Raw genomic sequence first — 20931 nt, forward strand, 5'->3', positions numbered from 1 at the left:
CATAATGCTGGGGGTCCTAATCACCTGGCTGCATCAGAGACAGCATATTGGTGACCAAAAGCCTTTAAGTCTGGACAAAGAACAGGGGTCTTCTAACGTGTTCAAAGTGATGCCATTTGCATGTCTCTGGGGAGAACCTATATCAGCTGAAAAGGGCAAGCTTTTGTTGCAGGAGCACCAGCTGATTATAGGTTCTCCCCAGAGACATGCAAGGGGTGAGGAGTGGATCCTCACTGTGTGAACTTTGCAGACTAGGCTGCAGCTTTCTCAATTGAGTTTTTCACTGGGGGACACACAGATAGCTTTTGCACCGAATGCTTTCTGGAACTAAGTGTATGTATCTCAGATTCAGTTTGCATGCTGTGGAGCCTTCTCTGATGACTCTGAATGGGGCTTAATTTTGAATAGTGTGCTTAATTCTATGTAAACATCACATCCATTTTGGTATCTTTCAGGTATAACACATGCATCCCTGAGAATGAAAAAAGCAGGAGCATGAACTTCACTTCCAGCTGCACTTGTGTAATTCTGCCTGAATTTTTCGCAGCAGGCCTCTCATATCATATAGTGCTGCAGGACAGTAAGACAGTGCTATGGAATGACACTGTAATGCCAGCAAATAATAGTGAGCTATACTGCAGTTTGTTACAGTTTTGTCATTGATCTGTCCAATTCCACATCCCCAGCTAACTACCTCACCCAGTCAGCACCTTCTTATCCTCTGAGAGAAATGCACTTGTAGTGGGTTCTTCATGTGGCAACAGAAGCCAGGCATGAAGAATGAGATGTCATTGCCCATTTCTGAGAAAAGGACAAAGGACCATAGCTGAGATTCTTAGTCCACAACCCACCACCCTGAGTGTTTGGTGGGCTGAATAGAATTCTTAGTAATCATTCTGTGTAGATTGCAACAGCCTTTGGTAAAATAGTTAATGTTTCTCATGTCATAGGAGACATGTCAACTTAGATATATCTGTTACACACATGTGCCCACACTTTCCTGGTATTAAAATAGCTTGTATGGATACATTGCTCAAGTGCTAGGAGAAATATTTCGAGAAGCCTGTGTAGTGATTAACATGTGGCAGTGATCCAGGCTCTTCTTTGATGTAACTGGTGCTCACTACAGGATGACTATAAACCTGTGCTTTAGGACCCCATCCCCAAAGCACAGGCACCAGGGAGAGGTTGGCCAGGCAGATTCCACCAGCAACATCCCCATCTCCAGTGCACAAGCTAGAAAGGAACCCTTTGCATTTTCTCCGTGTTGAGAGCAAGTCACAGATAAGTATTTGAGACCTACAATTAAATCCGTTGACTCAAAAATCCAATTTCAGAATATGATCTGAAGAAATGGGTCTGCCCCACGAAAGCTCATCACCTAATAAACTCTCTTGTTCATCTTTAAAGTGCTACATATTTTTTCCTTTTGTATTTCCATGAGAAGTATTTTAAAGCTTCTCTGGTTTTGACTTTTACATCCCTGTGCCAGAGCATAGGGAAACAAGGCTGAATGCACTGCCCATATCTGTAACTACAGTGTGATGGGCTGGATCGTAGACATGCTTTTGGGGTGCTGATCAAGCCATTGATGTCTGCCTTCCTATATTCTGGGGCACCCTGCCACCGTATCCTGCTTGGCCAGAAGCTCTGGTTTCCCTCAGCCAAGGCCAGAGTTGGGGTTACCACCCCTCAGCAGAGCTACGCAGACTCTGAACCAGGTCAGCTCTGGGAGAGCTCAGCTATAAAGGCTCAGCACCCAGGAATGCAGACCACAAAGAGGACCAAAGCCCCAAATAAATTCACCTTTATCTTATGTATAAATTTTATACTGAGTAAGCTCATAAGATCATCTCCATTTATCAATACTAAAATGAAAGGAAAACTATGTAGCACTTTAAAGACTAAAAAGATGGTTTAATAGGTGATGAGCGAAAGCGAAACCATCTTATTAGTCTTTAAAGTACTACATAGTTTTTCCTTTTGTTTTAGCAAGATCGGACTAACACGGCTACCTCTCTATTCCCTTTTATCAATGACAGAGAGAAATGCACAATGGTTGCTTCCCCCAATAATAATTATTTATACTGGACTTGATAGTAAACAAAAGTATTTTATTAAGTACAAAAGTAGGATTTAAGGGACTGCAAGAGAAAACAGATCAAAGTGAGTTACTAAGTTAAAATAAACAAAAGATGCCAGCTAATTCTAATCCACTGAGAAATTTCTTATATGCAATTTCTTATCCTAAACAGTTACTCTGTTGTGGGTCTACAGTTTTTTTCTGAGTTCTTTGTTGACAGGTTTCTTCATGTGTATCCTGTTATGGCGGGCCAGGCAGTTTCAAAGACCAGCTGAAGCCAAACATCTAATTGCTTTCCATTTCTCAACCAGACTTTCCCCGAGGGTGGGAATCCTTTGTTTAGTACCCTTCCTCCCCATAGAAAAGTACCACATTTAATTCCAGTGCCAGGTGGCAGGGTCACATGTCCTTCTGGGGCCAATCACAGTTTGGGTTTATAGGACAAACAAAGCTATTCCAGGTCATTGGTTTGAGTACTGAACAGTTATGTTCCCAAAGTATCCCTAATGACCCTGAGTAGCACATTCAGAATTAAAACCAGATTCACACTTTATATTTCTAACTTCACATAAAGAATAATACATGCACAAAAATAAGATATACACATTCTGCATATTGTAACTTTAAAATTGATTATATCAGTGGTTCCCAGCCTATGGTCCATGGACCCCTGTACCGCAAAAGGTCCATGGAAAGTTAAAAATAAGGATCAGACCCACTGCAGTGGGCTGGATCCTTACATTTATTTTCTTTTTCTTTTCTCCCCCAGGAAAGGGAGTCCATGAAATTTTAATAGATTGAAAAGGGGCCTATATGCTCAAAAAGTTTGGGAACCATTGAGTTATATGATGAATTTTGCATAAGGAGACTTCAAATTGTGAAAATTGGTTTATGAATATGCATAAAGCATGTGGCTGCCCTGTAACATACAGCATGATCTGTAGCTGAATAGACCTCTTCTGTCTGTTCCTTGGAGTCAATGTTTCCCTCTTACAGTTAAACCAAAGCCCCCAAGAAATCTTACCGTGAATAAGAGTGAAAATGATAACGTCTACGTTGTGAGTTGGACTGAGAGTTACAGCAAAGGGGACGAGCTCCATGGAGAGGAAGTAACCTATGAAGTCAAATACTGGAACAAGCAGAATCCAGAAGAGGTAGGGAACTGTGATTTTCTTTGCTCATTTTAACTGGTATCCTGGGTGCAAAAAGTCCTTTATAAACCTTGAGGAGTTTTCAGTCAGGTACTTAATAATGGTGATGAGGTTGTAGAATCTCCATCACTGGAAAAAGTTAAGAGCAGGCTGGATAGACATCTCTCAGGGATGATCTAGAAGGTGCTTGGCCCTGCTGTGAGGGCAGGGGATTGGACTTGATGACCCCCAAGGTCTCTTCCTTTTCTAGTGTTCTGTGATTCTATGACATTGCTGGGTGACATTCCACCATCATTCATGCATAAGGGACAGCAAGCACTGTGAGCAGGGGTAACGTTGCTCCAGTGACATCAACAGGAGTAGAAGGGGGATATAAAGGGTGGTATTCTTTTGACCTTCACCTACAGAATAACTTCTCCCCATTTGAGTCTCCGAATTGAGATGCCTCTCAAATAGATTGTGCTGATATTCAGATTATGATTATTCTTGCCCTGAGGGCTCCATTGGGCTTGGGTCCCATTGGTGCGATTTGAATCTTCCTGTAGGCTCTGCTGTGCTCCTCAAGCATGGCTTCCCTTCCTGTATGACAAAGCATACCATAGAACTGTTTGTGCGCAGTTGCCACACAAGTCATTAGTGCACAACAGACTGGTGACATGAGCTTCACCCCTTGGCTTGCTGTGTGCTGATGTCCCATGCAGACCAGCCCCTTTAAAATGAAAGCTAAGATTCTGTAATATAGGATAGCAGGTTTGGAGAGGTGCCAGTACCCGGTACTATTGTGCACTGCCCCACTTTGAGCCCTGAGCACCACTGGATTGATACTGCCTTAAATTAGTCTTTAATAACAAACTCAACACACTGAAGTTCAAAAGCCATAGGATGCTTCTCAGAATAAATCAGCCATGTTCTGTGTTTTGTGTAGAGCTGCAGTTCTCAAAGTTCTTTGCACCTTGACCTCGGGAGGGGGGTCAAAGGATGAGCTTTCCTGAGCCCCGGCCCCACTGCTCTGGGCACAGAGGCCAAAGCTGAAGCCCAAGGGCTTCTGCCCTCAGTGGAGGCATGTACCTTAGCCCTGGGCAGTGGGTCTTGAGCATCACACTTGCTGGGGTCCAGAGCCAAACCCAGCCTCCGTGACTCTATTAAAATAGGTTTGTAACCCCCAGTTTAAATCATTCCCGATTTTAAAAACATTGTGTCCCAAAAATACATAGAATCCACATTAGGGATATGGATGGTTGAGTGGTAGCCTGGCTGGAGTGGAGCAGCCCCCTGCCCAGCTCGATGTGGGGAGGGCCGGGCCTGGCCACAGTAGTCCGCTGTGTCCCGAGCATCCCCAACCCACCAAGGGTCCAGCCTGGCCCAGGTAGTCCACGGAGCAGCACACTCTTCTGGGCTGGAGGATGGGGAATAGCTCCAGCCTGGCCAGAGCAGCCCAGCATGCCATGGGCAGGGGGCCACTCCAGCCCTGCCAGCCTGCTATATCACACATGCCCCTGTTTAAGCAGTTAACCAGTAAAACGTTGGAACGGTTAACTAGTTAAATGGGGTGTTACATCCCTAAGACATGACATTGTGCAGCAAAGAAGTTTATTTCTCTTCAAATAGATCCTGAGCCTTTTTGGTTTATCAGCAGGTATCAATTAATTGGTCACAGCAGTGAAGTCTGTAAACCGCATTCCCAGGAACTGAATGTCATACTTAATACTGTCTAGGAAACTAAACATGTATTCCATACAGAGGCTAAGTTGTGTTACTTCTCCTCTTATTCAGAAGTTTGTAGAACCGCTTTCCTACCAAACAACAAGCTTTGACATTCTTGCAACGCAGTTGAGGCGAGGGTATGACTACCTTGTAAGTGTACGGTGCCTCTATCCAGAGTATCCCAGTCTCTGGAGTGAATGGAGCAATGTAGCTGAATTCCACAATAGTAAGTATCAGTAACTGTTGCAATTCAGCAGAAGAATTTTACAGGGTTTTAAAGCACAAGGTATACATTCTACTGTTTCTTCTGCCTTTCTGTATCAATTAGAGAGCGATCGTGAGTCCCAGGGCTACTAATGCAATCATCATTGTCCTCAGCCTTATAGTTGGTGTAAACCAAACACTAAAGGCTCCAAAGTGATCAAAAAGCATATTACCGATAGGGCAACTCTCTGCTCCTTCCAACAATGACTACTAACCAGGATGGGCAGGCAGAAAACCATGGTCTGAATGGCTCGGGATGGACAACAGAGGATGGATCCCCTGATGTATCTGTTCTGTTCATTCCCTGGCATTGGTCACAGTCAGAAGACAGGATACTGGGTTATTTGGACCTTTGGTCTGAACCTGTATGGATGGTGTGTTCTAGAATGCCTCACATACCATAGCTCTAGATCAGTGGTGTTCAACCTTTTTTAATTTGCAACCCTCCAGGACCGGGAAAATTTTTTTTGTTGCATCCCCTTTAATTTAAAGTTCCAGTCCGCTCCCCTGCCACTTCCTCTGCCCCCGCCACACGTGCATTGGGCATCGAGCCAGGAAAACAAAATAGCAGATGGCCTGGCGCTGCGACCCCCCAGGAAGACAGCCACAACCCCCTTGGGTTGTGCACTGCTGCTCTAGATACCTGTGCACATTTTAATACATATATGGACTTTGCTTTAAACCACTGAAGTGGCATTATTTCAAGGAGTACAGAAGATCATTGATATGACAATGTTTATTGACTGTACTTTTATTTCTGACTATATAGATTATGAAGTAACTTTAGAAGATAGTCTGCAGAAGATTGTTCCCATATCCTGCATGCTGATCACAGCTCTGATTTTAATTTGTTACTTCTGTTTTGCCACGTATGTATCCTACTGCACCAGAGTTACAGAGATGCAGATAGCCAAATGCTAGGTTTCATATAGCGTAATGGCATCAGTAGCATAACACTAGTTTTAATAATAGTAGAATTCTTTGTAATCATGAAGGACCTTTTATCTGAAGATCTATAAGGAACCTCTTTACAAACATGAATTAATTAATTTTCACATGACCTCTGAACCAAGGACATAAAGAGATTAGATTACACAGCACTTTTCTCCACTGAGCCATTTGTATAATAGTGCTAGGACTTCACTGGAACCTTCTGAGGCTTAATTAATGAGAAGACTGAGAGGGGACATGATAGCAGTTTTCAAGTATATAAAAGGGTGTTACAAGGAGGAGGGAGAAATATTGTTGTTTTTGACTTCTGATAATAGCACAAGAAGCAATGGGCTTAAATTGCAGCAAGGGAGGTTTAGGTTGGACATTAGGAAAAATTTCCTGCCTGTCAGGGTGGTCAAACACTGGAATAAATTGACTAGGGAGGTTGTGGAATCTTCATCCTTGGAGATATTTAAGAGCAGGTTAGACAAACATGAAAACATCTGTCAGGGATGGTCTAGATCAGGGCTACTCAACATGCGGTCCATGGGTTGCATGCAGCCTGTGGCCCATTTGTTTGCAGTCCGTGGTGCGGCTTGGGTTTACATGGGGCTCAACACGCAGCTTGCGGGTGGGAATCAAAACGAAAAAGTAGTCAATATAATGGTCTTCTGTTGAGATGAGATTTAGTAGTTAAATTCCTGGACTGTCATTGCTCATGAAAAGTGCTGTCATATGGGTGGAAATTGGGTAAATATTGCATTTTATTAATATCAGCAGAACTGACTTAAATGGGGCCTGTGAGCTGTGTAGTCTTGCCTTAATCTTTGTATTCATGCCTGTCAGTGTGAAAGAAGCTCTTTGCATATATTTGCATATATATTTGCATGTATATGCAACTACACTTAAGTTGCGGCCCTCCATATGTGCTCAGAGTATCATTGTGACTTCCAAAGTTGAGTAGCTCTAGTCTAGATGGTGCTTGGTCCTGCCATGAGGGCAGGGGACTGGACTCGATGACCTCTCAAAGTCTCTTCCAGTTCTAGAGTTCTATGATTCTATGAATAGACCGGGGTATAGTTTATGGCAGAATTTTTTATTTTTGAGAAGTAATTTGCTAAAGTTGGGTCACCATTAAGAGATTTTCCTGTTTTTCTCACAACCTCAAATAATATTCTGACTATGCGATGATGCTCATGCCAGTTAAACAGAAATATAGGCATGAACTTTTACACTAATGTTGATATAAAGTATTGTTTATATCAGTGGTTCCCAAACTTTTCAGCATCACGCCCCCTTTTTGATTTTTGAGAAACCCTCATGCTCCCTCTCCCAAAAAAATAGCAGCAAAACTTGGGGTGGGATTGATGGGGGGTGGCTGGGTCGCCTCACGCCCCCTCCAGAAGGGCACCCCGCCCAGTTTGGGAACCCATGGTATAGACAGACACAGAATAAGCACTTCCTGTGGAGCTCACAGACTGCTTGAGCAGAGGGGGCTGGGATAGTGAAACTGAGCAATTGGGGCCAAACTCAGCTAAGAGTAAGCAATGATTCTTGCTTTGCAGAGTTAAGAAGGAATGGTGGGATCGGATCCCAAATCCAGCGAAGAGCCATCTGGTTGTAAAGAATGTCAAGGCGGCTCAGGTATATGATTTTAACATTTTATAAAAAGCTTATTTAACATTTGTTTAAAAATGGAAGACGTAATTGTGACGGCGCGTCAGGTTTTCCCGTCTCCTGCACCACTGTAATGGCACGGACAGACTCCGCCAGCCAGTAGAACAGAGGGAGTTTATTACTTCTCCAGGATACAGCACAGATGTAATCTGGTTACAGGGCAGGCCTAGGATGCCTCAGCCCCGCTTGAGATGGGGGAGACTGGGCCCCTAAATTCCAGCCCCTTTCCCTAGGCTGTCTCCTCCATGCTCCCAGACAGAAACTAAAACTCTCTTCTAGCCCTGCCCCCAGCCAGGGGCGGCATTCCACCTTCCTTTGTTTTTCTCCCTGGGGGGTAGCTGGTCGGACAGGTTGAGAGACCCTGGCCTAGTGGCTCATCCCCTGTCCTGCTGGGCCGTGGTACAGACAGCAGCCAGTGGGGATCACCCACAGCCCCAGCATAGCAACCAGCAAGGTACCCCCCACTACGTCACAGTAATATATTCTGATGCTGATTGTAACAGAGTAATATCAAGTTTAATTCAACCACACCCTAAATCTGTTTTATGCCTCTGTTAGTTTTCAGTCTGGAGGAAAATGATGTCCATTGATGAAATTAAGGCACCTTTCCATGACGGGAAACAGACTCATATGGAAAACCAGCGGTAGGAAAAATAAAAACATTTCTCTGGTTTACAGCATAAAATATTTTGCTAACAAGTTAGCATTAATTGTGCCTTCCTTTTGACCCCCTCAACAGATGCTGTAAAATCTGTCTTGCAAAATATGCTGAACACCAAAGCTTGATGGGGGGAAATTATGTAAAAAGTGGTGAGAAACCCTGCAGTTGTCGGAATAAATGTGGAAAGTGGCTCCCAGAAAAGCATGAGGCTGTTCTAATTCCAGAGATCATTTTGGTCGAAGATTCTCTTGAAGTTTGTGAGTATTCAGCAAACCCTGAAATTGAGAGCCATGAGGACGACCCAGCTCAGATCCCCGTGTGTCAGCCTTGGGAGACCAGTGCTAATAGCTTTACAGAACACACTCAACACAATGATGCACTTGCAAATATGTTTATTAGGATTCTAAAATGTGGAACCAATACACATGACACTGAACTCCCAGATTTTATAGAAGAGCATAAAGCCATTGGGGACTCTGAATCAGCAAATTCTTCACTGCAGACACCAAAAGAAAATGTAGTACAGGATCAACAGTCATGTGATACTTCACACACTTGCTCCTTTTCCTCTACAACCTCTCAGGATGACTACAAGTGTGGGGCAGCTAGCACAAAGTCAGTGCAATCGGAAGAATCTTTTGAATCTGGTTATCAAAGTTCTAATACAGATACTGCTTTTCCTGAGGAAAAGAATCTTCCAGATATGTTGCATCAAAGCCATTTTCTTTGCGGTTCTGAAACTCAGCATGACGTGTTGATTAAAAAATCACCAAATGCTCCTTCCTCTGAGATCATCAAAGACGGAATAAATAGTACAGCATATAAGAGCTTCAGCAGCCTCATGACTCAGTCCACGGGGTCTTGTAGCCCAGAATATAAGAGCTTCAGCAGCCTCATGACTCAGTCCACAGGGTCTTGTAGCCCAGAATATAAGAGCTTCAGCAGCCTCATGTCTCAGTCCATGGGGTCTTGTAGCCCAGAATATAAGAGCTTCAGCAGCCTCGTGTCTCAGTCCACGGGGTCTTGTAGCCCAGAATATAAGAGCTTCAGCAGCCTTGTGTCTCAGGCTGTGCTTAGCAGTAGCCTGACTCAGTGTTTGGAAAACCCAAGCTCTTCACTGTCCTTAACAGAGTTTTCAGAGAGTCAAGTACTTCCCTGCAGCAAACAAGGCCATCGACCTCTGGGCCATCCAAGCAGTTACACCAGCCATCAAACTGACTGCACTGAGTCTGCTTGTCAAACCACCTGTTCAGGAGACATAGACTTTCCATGGTTTTCTTTCTATGGTCACGAGAAAGTTTCGTTTTTCCTGCCAGAGAAAGAATTACACAAGCAAATAACATGTCAAAATGTTCCAGAAAAAGCAGTTGCAATTTCCTGTCTCTCTGTACCTAATCCATCTAGTTATCAGCCTTTTGCTCTTGCACACAATAATACGTACTGGGACCATAACAACGAGATTAGTTCTGAGTCACCTTATAAACCCTTTATCAGCCTTCTAAACAACAATCTCAAAGGAACACTTTCAGCTATCTCTGTGTGTGACTCTGACATGAGATAGACTTGTCAGACTTTCTATACCATTGACTCAGATGTTACCACAGACTTTGCCTTTTGTCTGAGTTCAGAAGAGGATCTCACACAAAACAGCAGTGACAGCCCTTAGATTATTGGATATAATGAACCTTGTAGTGATAGTGAAAATGTAGGCACCATGGGAGTGAAAAAGTTACTTTGGTGTTTAGATTCCAGCTCTCAGGGGAAGACTGGGAGGACCATAAAGGAGACAAAAATGGTACTTCTGCCTGTGCAGAGGAACGGACACAAGAGAGTAATAATAACATGCCATGTCTGCTTTTGCTATGTCATCTGAGGACATCTGTAAATGCAGAAGAAAGTGCAGCACAAGTACAGAGTATTGTGAACCTGGGAAGTGGCTGTGCAGTTAATTTATCAAGAGTTACTGAACCACAGCTTTACTGTATCTAACCCATCCTCGGAAAGAAATCAAACCTCAGAGCCCCTGAGCTCAGCTGAGTTGCCATTGGGTGGATCCTTTGTGGAAAGCTGCTGTTCAGGAATCTGTTGTTCTCATTCTTGCTCCATTCTGGGGGAGGGATTGAACATGTCACTTTTCATGGGAGTCACTAAGGCTGGTTGGTCCTAGACCACTAGCCCTTAAACAGACACGTTGCCCTTTTATAGAAGTCTCTATGTCGGCCCCCTCATGGCTGCATGCAAAGGTCAGCACTATCTAGGCCTCAGTAACTGCATTTACGAGGGTCAGTTTCTGATCTGTTACCTTAGTGGGACTCTGTAATACCGCTGTGGAAGTCAGTGGAGTTACTCCAGACAGGTATCCATGTAACTGAGATCAGGCATTTTTAAGCTGTGTGCGCCCCACACGCCTGGCTAGTTGAGGATCAAACTCCCTAAGCTGCATGTGTTTTCCACCAGACACCTGTATGTGTCCAGGATGTAGGCTAGAAAGGGTTGCAGCTGGGGTCATATGACCCTTGGGGGATATACATCCAAAGGACTCCTCTCAGACTCAGAACTACTTGAGCACAGTAGTATATACTCTGAGGCTACGTCTAGACTGCATCCCTCTGTCGACAGAGGGATGCAAATCAAGCACCTTGAAATTGCTAATGAAGCAGGGATTTAAATATCCTGTGCCTCATTAACATAAATATGGCTGCTGCTTTTTTTCCAAAACGGAGTTTTTTTTAAAAAAAGGCAGTCTAGACACGGATCTTTCTAAAATAAAGCCTTTTTCAACAGATCCTGTATACCTCAAAAAATGAGGTTTATGGGATCTGTCAAAAAAGGCTTTATTTTCGACAGATCTGCATCTAGACTGCCGTTTTTTCGAAAACTCCATTTTGAAAAAGCAGCGGCCATGTTTATGCTAATGAGACAAGGGATAATTAAATATCTGCTTCATTAGCAATTTTGATATGCCTAATCTACATCTGTCGACAGAGAGATGTAGTCTAGACACACCCTGACATTGGAAATCTCACTGTAAAGCGATGAGTCCATATTTTTTACATTTCAAGCCAGCTCATATTATTCTGAAATCCCTGTTCCCGTTTTAGCTGTAAACAAAGAGGCCTAGGCCAGTTCGGAGAACACTGTTCAGCTACTGCGTTGACATCTTCTATAAACCAGCTTTGTACTGCAGCGCTATCTACTGAACTTGGAGGGGCAGGTAGATAAGGGGGTTTGTGCCCCATGTAGACTTTTGTGGCCATTCAGTAGGGATGCATAACCTCTGGAATATGCTACCATAAGGTGCGCATGTTGAAGGCAGGAGTTTGCCTTTGGACATTGGATCTTACAGCGCTATAATAAGGATGTTGATAAATGAAAACACATTGTTCATTGTTAACATGTTGATTAACACATTAAAGATTTTTATCAGAATTATCAGGTTAAGAGTATTTTTCATTCAAAACTCTTTCATTGAATTTCTTTGCTTTGGTCTTCACAGCTGAGGATATCGGGGAAATTCCCAAGCCTGAGCTATTCATTTTAGTTGACAAATCTGAGGAATTGTCCCAGATTGAGGTGTCATTAGAAGGGGTTTGAGAACACATTGATAAACTTAACATTAACAAGTCACTGGGACCAGACGGCATTCACCCAAGAGTTCTGAAAGAACTCAAATGAGTAATTGTGGAACTGTTAACTGTGGCTTGTAAACTACCCTTTAAATCTGCTTCTGTACCTAATGACTAGAAGATAGCTAATGTGACACCAATATTTTTAAATGATTCTAGAGGTGATCCTGGCAATTACAGTCCAGTAAGTCTAATGTCTATACTGGGCAAATTAGTTGAAACTATAGTAAAGAAGCGGCGAGGAGTCCTGTGGCACCTTATAGACTAACCGAAGTGTAGGAGCATAAGCTTTCGTGGGCAAAGACCCACTTCGTCAGATGCATGTAGTGGAAATTTCCAGAGGCAGGTATAAATATGCAGGCCAGGATCAGGCTGGAGATGACGAGGTGGATCCAATTAAGGAGGATGAGGCCCACTTCTAGCAGCTGATCTGGAGGTATGAATTCCAAGAGAGCAGAAGCTGCTTTTGTAGTTAGCGATCCATTTACAGTCTTTGTTTAATCCAGAGTAGATTGTGTCAAACTTGAAGATGAACTGTAGCTCAGCAGTTTCTCTTTGAAGTCTGGTCCTGAAGTTTTTTTGCTGCAGGATGGCTACCTTGAGATCTGCTGTTGTGTGTCCAGGAAGTAAAGAATGGAAATTAGTAAATATAGTAAAGAAAAAATTGTCAGACACATGGATGAACGTAATTTTTGGGGGAAAAGTCAACATGGTTTCTGTAAAGGGAAATCCTGCCTCACTAATCTGCTAGAGTTCTTTGAGGGGGGTCAACAAATGTGGACAATGGGGATTCAGTGGATATGGTGTATTAGTATTTCCAGAAAGCCTTTGACAAGGCCCCTCACCAAAGGCTCTTAAGTAAAGTAAGTTGTCATGGGATAAGAGGGAAGGTCCTTTCATGGATTGAGAACTGGTTATAAGACAGGAAACAAAGGGTAGGAATAAATGGTCAGTTTTCAGAGTGAAGAGGTAACTAGTGGAATCCCCCAAGGGTCTTTACTGGGACCAATCCTATTCAACCTATTTATAAATCATCTGGAGAAAGGGGTAAACAATGAAGTGGCAAAATTTGCAGACAATATTGAACTGCTCGAGATAGTTAAGATAGCAGACTGAAGAGCTTCAAAAAGTCCTCACCAAACTAAGGGACTGGGCAACAAAATGTCAAATGAAATGTAATGTTGATAATTTTTTCCAATGTGCATTACTTTAAATGTATCCCAGCTGTACATACAAAATGATGGGGACTAATTTAGCTATAACTGCTCAAAAGAGAGATCTTTTGTGAGAGTCATTGTGGATAGTTCTCTGAAAACATCCGCTCAATGTGCAGCAGCAGTCAAAAAAGCAAATAGAATGTTAGGAGTCATTTATAAAGGGATAGAGAATAAGAAAAAGAATATCTTATTGCCTCTATATAAAACCATGGAACACCCACATCTTGAATACTGCATACAGATGTGGTTGCCTCATCTCAAAAAAGATATAATGGCATTGGAAAAAGTTCAGAAAAGGGCAACAAAAATGATTAGGGATTTGGAACGGGTCCCTCATGAAGAGACATTAAAAAGACTTGGGAGTTTTCAGCTTAGAAAAGAGGAGAGTAAGAGGGATATGACAGAGGTCTATAAAATCATGACTGCTGTAGAAAAAGTGAATAAGGAAAAGTTCTTTGAGAAAGATGTCTCTGTGGGTGCTCCACAGCAGGTGTTGGTGCATCCAAGTGCTACAGACCAGAAAATTGCGCATGCCTGGCCCCTTTCCCTCAGTTCCTTCTTATCATCCCCGTCTTAAGATGGAGCTCAGCTGTGCTCTTCGTCCAGTGTTGTTCTCTATATATAAGCATAGGCGTGCACAGCACATTTCATTAGGGTGTGCACCCAAAGAATTTTTTAAAAATGTACTTTGACTCCCATTAGCCACACCCTGACCCTGTTAACCATACCCCTGACCACCATTGGCCACACCTTGGGAGGTAACACTCTCTGGGCAAGATGGACACATGACCAAAAGGTGTCATGTGACACCCCCCCCCCCCCAAGGACTTTTCCCACTATCCTCCTACCAATAGGAATTAGTTTGCTCCCCCCCCACCTCCCCTCATGCAACTATCCTGCAGTTGCATTGCATTACCCCAATGCGTGTGACATTAACTCGAGGACGGAGAGGATGGGAGGGGGGGGGTGTTCCCTCTAAGAGTTTCCTCCCATGAGCAGAATGAATTTTGTGTTGTGCACCAGTACTGAGTTCATGTGGCACCCAAGTTATTAATAAATATTTTATAAACCTCGACCTTTCCCCTCTGCTGCCATGTCTCCTCCCCTTGCTCCATCAGCTCCCCAGGTGCCTGCTGCCCCCCAACTCCTCACCATCCTCTGCTGTCCTGACTCCTGCCCTTCTCACAGCCCTCAGCCCTCCTGCGACCTGCCCCCCCACCAGCCCTTCTCTCCCCCCTGTGCCTACTCCTCCAATAGCCCCACTCTGATTGTGTGAGCTACCCCTCCTCATCCCCTCTCCTAACACCTCCCTCTACACACCTGCCCTGCCTCTCACCCCTCTGGTGCTGGTCCCTTCCCTGCAGGTGTCTGCCCTTCTGCTTCACCCCCAGAAACCCCTAGCACCTGCACCTTCCCTTAGCCCTGCACCCTCCTGGTGCCTCCCCCTTCCCTCACTGTTCCTGCCCCCTTTTTCCCTGATGCCCACCCCCTCACCACCCTCTGCCCCAATTCCGCTCATGAGCCTGTGTCCTCACATGCCTTGCTCTATCTCTGCCTTCCTCATGCCCACCCCTCCTTTCAAGCCTTCTCCCAGCACCTCCCCCTCCCTCTCTGTAACCCCCAATGTCCTTCCCCTCTCCTCTCCCAGCATCACCCTGTCCCAGCATCACTGACACTTCCCCTCCTGCCCTTTTCCTCATTGTCTCCACTTGGCCCCCTGGCATTTATCTCTCTGCTACCCTGTCCCTTGGTGCCTTCCCCTTTCTTCTCCTGACCTGCTCCCCTCCCCTCAGCACAAGCCCCTTCCTTTCCTGCCCCTTCCTCTTATTTTTCCCTCCTCCCTTCCCCTTCCCTTCCTTACCTTCGGCTTCTGCCTTCCAATTCGTGGGGCTGGAGTCAGAGCTGGCCAGGACCTAGCCAGGTCACCCTGCGGTGCTGCCGGGCCGGGCAGGGGCATCCCTGGGGTGCCTTGGGGGTGGGGAGGGCAAGCGGTGCTGTCAGGCTGGGCAGGGGCATCCCCGGGGCATCTCGGAGGGGAGGTGCTGCCAGGCTGGGAGGGCAGTGCCTCAGGGGGGCCACGCGGTGCTGCCAGGCTGGGCAGGGGTGCCCACGGGTGCATAAGCGGTGGGGCTGCGGGGCCCGGAGCGCAAAAATGGCTTGGGCCAGGCAGCGTTTGTAGTCGGGCCTCAGCTGCTTGTGGAGCTGGGCCGCATGGTTTGCAAGTCCCAGGCTGTGACATCACGCCACAGCCGGGCGTCTCTCCTCTTACCTGTTGCGCAGCGTTTCAGCATGCCAGGCATGCACTCTCTGCCCCACAGTGCCCCGTAGATGGTCGCCGGGAATTTAAAGTGAGGGTTTGCAGCGCTCCATCACAAATCCCTCTCCTCCTCCTCCTCCAGCAGCAGCTAGCCGGCCCGAGACATTAGGGTGTGCCTGGGCACACCCGGCACACCCTGTGCACACATCTATGTATATGAGTAGTTCATTTCCCCCCATTTCCTATCCAAATTCATCTTCTTTAAAAAAAAATAAAGAGAGAGAGAGAGAGGAATTGGAAAAAAACCTGTTACGCAAGTTCTTTTTCCTTCGTCGGTCCGACCTTTACCCTCATATGAGAGAAATGCCTGGATCACCAGGATTTAAGTGTTGCACTGCATATAATGATGCTATGCCCGTCTCTGACAGACACTCCAAGTGTGTCAAATGTCTAGGCGAGAGCCATGTGCAGCAAGACTGTCAGCACTGTGCTAAGATGAAGACACATACGTGCAGGGATAAAGAACTCCATCTTAAATGCAAATGCTTGAAAAGGCACAGCATCTTGCCTCTGACTTGGGCACCCAACGGCCTGAAAAGCAGAAATCTGATCAGGGAAAAATATCCCGAGACGCATGCCTGCTCTCTACCTCATAAATCGCAGTCGCCTAAGCGGTACATTACAAAGAAGTTGTCACCGAGAGTTGAGGCTGTGCTGCGCCTCAGCGTGTACGATGTGCCAGGTGTCTCTGGCACCCAGCGTGGTACCACAAAACAGTGTGCAGAAGCCCTGCACTGAGGCTACAGCCTTGACGTGCCTACTTCAAGAAGCTCGGCACCCACTACGGCACCAGACAAACAGAAGGCTGAGCCAGCTGAACCAAGAATACATCTCTCAGCACCACAACCTTCAGCAGCACCAGACCTTGGTACTGTCAAGCCAGTCACTGGTGTCACAACCATAGCTGCACAGCAACCGTTAGCAGTACTGACGGGTTTGCAGACACCATCAGTGCCATCTCTAGCATCATCACTTATGGCATCATTCACACCGGCACCGAGGTACCTTCATCATGGGGACCTTACCATTTCTTCCACCCTCAACTCTGCATCACCAACCCGTTTCTCCTACACTCCTATCGATCAATGAGGATGATGCAGAGGAGCTATCCTCCTCACCCCCAGTCTCACCCATCACCAAGGCCTCGGTACCATCCTCGCACAGAGTGCAGCGGCGGTCAAAAAGGCAAATAGGATGCGAGGAATTATTAGGAAAGGGATAGAAAATAAGACCCAGAATATCTTACTGCCCCTGTATAAAGCTATGGTACGCCCACATCTTGAATACTGTGTACAGATGTGGTCTCCTCACCTCAAAAAAGATATTTTGGCCTTGGAAAGGGTTCAGAAAAGGGCAACGAAAATTATTAGGGGTTTGGAACAGGTCCCATATGAAGAGAAGCTAAAGCGACTGGGACTTTTCAGTTTAGAAAAGAGGAGACTGAGAAGGGATATGATAGAGGTCTGTAAAATCATGAGTGGTGTGGAGAGGGCTGATAAAGAAAAGTTATTTATTAGTTCCCTAAATAGAAGAACTAGAGAACACCAAATGAAATTAATGGGGAGCAGGTTTAAAACTAATAAAAGAAAGTTCTTCTTCACACAGCGTGTAGTCAACCTGTGGAACTCCTTGCCAGAGGAGGCTGTGAAGGCTAGGACTATAACACGGTTTAAAAGAGAACTAGATAAATTCATGGAGGTTAAGTCCATAAACGGCCAGGATGGGTAAGGAATGGTGTCCCTGGCCAGGGGTGTTGGAACAAGGGAAAAACTCTTTGGTTGTCTGTCTGTGTGTGGGGAAGAGTTTCTTCCTTTATCTGAGGAGGGTGCCCCACAGGCTGTGATGGCTGAGAGCAGGGCGGTTGTCCCAGAGTTGGGTCTGGATACAGAGAAGGCCCAGGAAGGGGGTGGCCCAAAGTTTGTGTCTGCTGGGGAGAAGAATGCAGTGACTCAGTAGATCCAGTCAGTGTTTTGCCAGAACCCCAGAGATCAGACAGTGGTGACCCTGATATTGTGCCTGATGCTGCTGTGTTGCTGGAAGAGGGGGGAGTGACTCTGTGGGACCAGGGTGACCTCTTAGTCCAGGCACAAGGAGAGAATGAGGGCCTGTTAACTCTGGAGTCTAATGATGATGTGCAGTTTACAGCCATCTAGAGAGCTGCAAAGGGAGAGTAGGTGCCTCTGACCCTGTCTCTTGTGGGTCTGTCTGTGTGCCTGAGAGGGGATTGTTTGTGAATCCACCAGAGGGGCCAGAGATGACTCAGGGAGTAAGGGAATTGCAGGAGGAGTTGGTTGTGACTCAGCAGGGCAAGGCTGCTGCAGAGCCAGGGAAGGGTGAACTGCTGCTTAAGGAAGCTCATAGGGATGAGAGTCCTGGCAGTGCTTGTAGCAAGCAGTTTGCTGTGACTGAGAGAGGTGACAATGCTTGGCTTGGAGAAGGCATTCAGGAGAAAGCTCTGCCTGTAAAAGGCAGCAGCTTCTTGTGTGAGGCACTTGTTTCGGTGCCTGAGGGACAGAATTTGTCTGTTAACAGTGACTCCACTGACTTGGATATAGACAAATTCAGTGTGGATGGTTGTGGAGAGGTCTCAGAGGGACAGAGGGTTGTTCCAGATGAGGCAGGAATCGCCAGAGAATTGGAGCAGTCTGATGAACAAGTGACTGTGGGTGACCAGCTTGCTGGGAAGCCAGTGTGTGTGGGACAGGATTGTTCCCAGGTGGATGAGGAGAGTGGGAAGTTAGTGTCTCCGATTCAGGAGAAGGGCTGGGTAGCTAAGTATGCAGAGCAGAACAGCTGTGTGGTCACTCTCCCTAGGATGCAGGAGATGGCAGTTATGCTCCCATCTCTGGACACTGTGGACACTCATACTCAATCAGGGAAGTTGATATCTGGCTCCATGTGGAAACAGAGGTTGGAGGTGGACAGAGGAGAGACTTGGGAGTCTACAGCTCACTGCTGTTACCCCACTGAGTGGGGGAAGGGGGAGAATTCCAGGGCCATTGTTAGCCAGGGAGTCACGCCCAGCCAGCCCTTTGTCTTGGTCAGGCCAGAGGTTTCAGGCCTGGAGCCCAGAGGACAAGGGGGAGGGGCAGGACTTGCTTTGGCCAAGAAGATTTGCAGTTTAAACCTGACAGGCCAAAACTGCAATGGTGTGGGGCCAGAGAAGGGGCCTGATGGAGAATGTCAGTATACACCTGAGATAGGATTGTTCTTGTTACTGATGTTAATTCTCCATGTTCTGAGTGTCCTTAGCTTCTGACGGCCAGAACCTGGGAGTGAATTATAGATCACTCGATGATTACCTGTTCTAGTCATGCCTTCTGGGGCACCCAGCAGTCACTGCCAGAAGGCAGGATATGGGGCCAGATGGCCCATTGGTCTGACCCAGTATGGCCGTTCTTATGATATTGAAAAGCATATATTGCATGAAAAGCAGCTCATCTGCTTTGTTTTTTTCAGGCAGAATACAACATAAGCTATTATTCAGGTGATACAACAGCCCAGTTTCCATCTTTGGCATCAAGAATCTGTTGGGCTGTAGCAGGAGTAGTCAATAGGTGGCCCATGGGCCAAATCTGGGCCACCAGATGCTTTGGAATAGACCTCAGATTCTTCTTCTTTACTTATTATTCTATGTTATTATTTTCTCTGGAGTCTGGACCTTGACTATACCATGATCAAGAAATGTGTACAAAAATGATTGACTAGCTATGACGGGGCAGCGCAGCCCGCACTCTCACGGCAAGCGGCAGAGAGCCGGCACCACGGCTCTGATCAGCTGATCGACGGCCAGCGCTGTGCGATGCATCTGAAGTACGGCCGGTGCTGCGCAGCGTGTCGGGTCACTGGCATCCTGAAGAGGACCATAGGGAGGTGGGCTGGGCTCCCGCGGGAAGTGACAGACCCCTACGTCACTCCGAGGGGAGGAGTGATATGGAGGCAGCAAATAGAAAAGAGGGAGGGCCCCACCGGGAGGGAGGCTGGCGGCAGGATGCCAAGAGTCCCCATGGGCATGAGATAACATCCCAGGAGAACTCAGGAGACCCCAGGAACACGGAGCACTGAGGTGATAGAATCATAGGATCATAGAACACTAGGACTGGAAGGGACCTCAAGAGGTCATCGAGTCCAGTCCCCTGCTCCCATGGCAGGACCAAGCACTGTCTAGACCAGTGGTCCCCAACTTGGTGCCCACAGGCACCATGGTGCCCGTCGGGGCATTTATGTGCACCTGCCAAAACATCTGGGCTGCCCCCCCCCCCAGTGCATGGCACATGCGCGGTGCCAGCCCCAGGCGCAGGGCGCGTGGGCGGCCCCTGCCCCGGGCATGTGGCGCATGCGTGGCCCCACCCCCGGAAGCATGGCACGTGAGCGGCCCCACCCCTGGATACCCAGCGCATGAGCAGCCCCGCCCCCAGGTGCCCAGCAGCCACGAAAGGTTGGTGACCATTGATCTAGACCATCCCTGATAGACATTTATCTAACCTACTCTTAAATATCTCCAGAGATGGGGATTCCACAACCTCCCTGGGCAATTTATTCCAGTGTTTGACTACCCTGACAGTTAGGAACTTTCCTCCCTTGCTGCAGTTTAAGCCCATTGCTGCTTGTTCTATCCCCAGAGGCCAAGATGAACAAGTTTTCTTCCTCCTTATGACACCCTTTTAGATACCTGAAAACAACTATCATGTCCCCCCTCAGTCTACTCTTTTCTAAACTAAAGAAACCCAATTCCTTCAGCCTTCCTTCATAGGTCATGTTCTCTAGACCTTTCATCATTCTTGTTGCTCTTCTCTGGACCCTCTCCAATTTCTCCACATCTTTCTTAAAATGCGGTGCCCAGAACTGGACACAATACTCCAACTGAGGCCTAATCAGCACAGAGTAGAGCGGAAGAATGACTTCTCATGTCTTGCTCACAACACTCCTGTTAATACATCCCAGAATCATGTTTGCTTTCTTTGCAACAGCATCACCCTGCTGACTCATATTCAGCTTGTGGTCCACTATAACTCCTAGATCCCTTTCTGCTGTACTCCTTCCCAGACAGTCGCTTCCCATTCTGTAGGTATGAAACTGATTGTTCCTTCCTAAATGGAGCACTTGGCATTTGTCTTTATTAAACTTCATCCTATTTACCTCAGACCATTTCTCCTATTTGTCCAGGTCATTTTGAATTATGACTCTAACCTCCAGATTAGTTGCAACCCCTCCCAACTTGGTATCATCTGCAAACTTAATAAGCGTACTTTCTATGCCAATATCTAAATCATTGATGAAGATATTGAACAGAGCTGG

General features: G+C 46.2%; 1 protein-coding gene across 8 annotated transcripts in view; it reads left to right on the top strand.

The window, feature by feature from the left end:
• Positions 1–11902, top strand: part of IL4R (interleukin 4 receptor) — a 31157-nt gene extending 19255 nt beyond the window's left edge. For all 8 annotated transcript variants that reach the window (XM_006123284.4, XM_006123280.4, XM_006123285.4 and 5 more), the window contains 7 exons: positions 456–625; positions 3080–3237; positions 5008–5164; positions 5972–6071; positions 7701–7779; positions 8371–8456; positions 8552–11902. In XM_006123284.4, the coding sequence (XP_006123346.2) occupies positions 456–625; positions 3080–3237; positions 5008–5164; positions 5972–6071; positions 7701–7779; positions 8371–8456; positions 8552–10034 (2233 nt within the window). In that variant the 3' untranslated portion in view covers positions 10035–11902. The remainder of the gene's footprint in view (positions 1–455; positions 626–3079; positions 3238–5007; positions 5165–5971; positions 6072–7700; positions 7780–8370; positions 8457–8551) is intronic.
• Positions 11903–20931: the final 9029 nt, after the last annotated feature.

The sequence above is a fragment of the Pelodiscus sinensis genome, chromosome 16 (assembly GCF_049634645.1).
Source record: "Pelodiscus sinensis isolate JC-2024 chromosome 16, ASM4963464v1, whole genome shotgun sequence".
NCBI classification, from domain to species: domain Eukaryota; kingdom Metazoa; phylum Chordata; order Testudines; family Trionychidae; genus Pelodiscus; species Pelodiscus sinensis.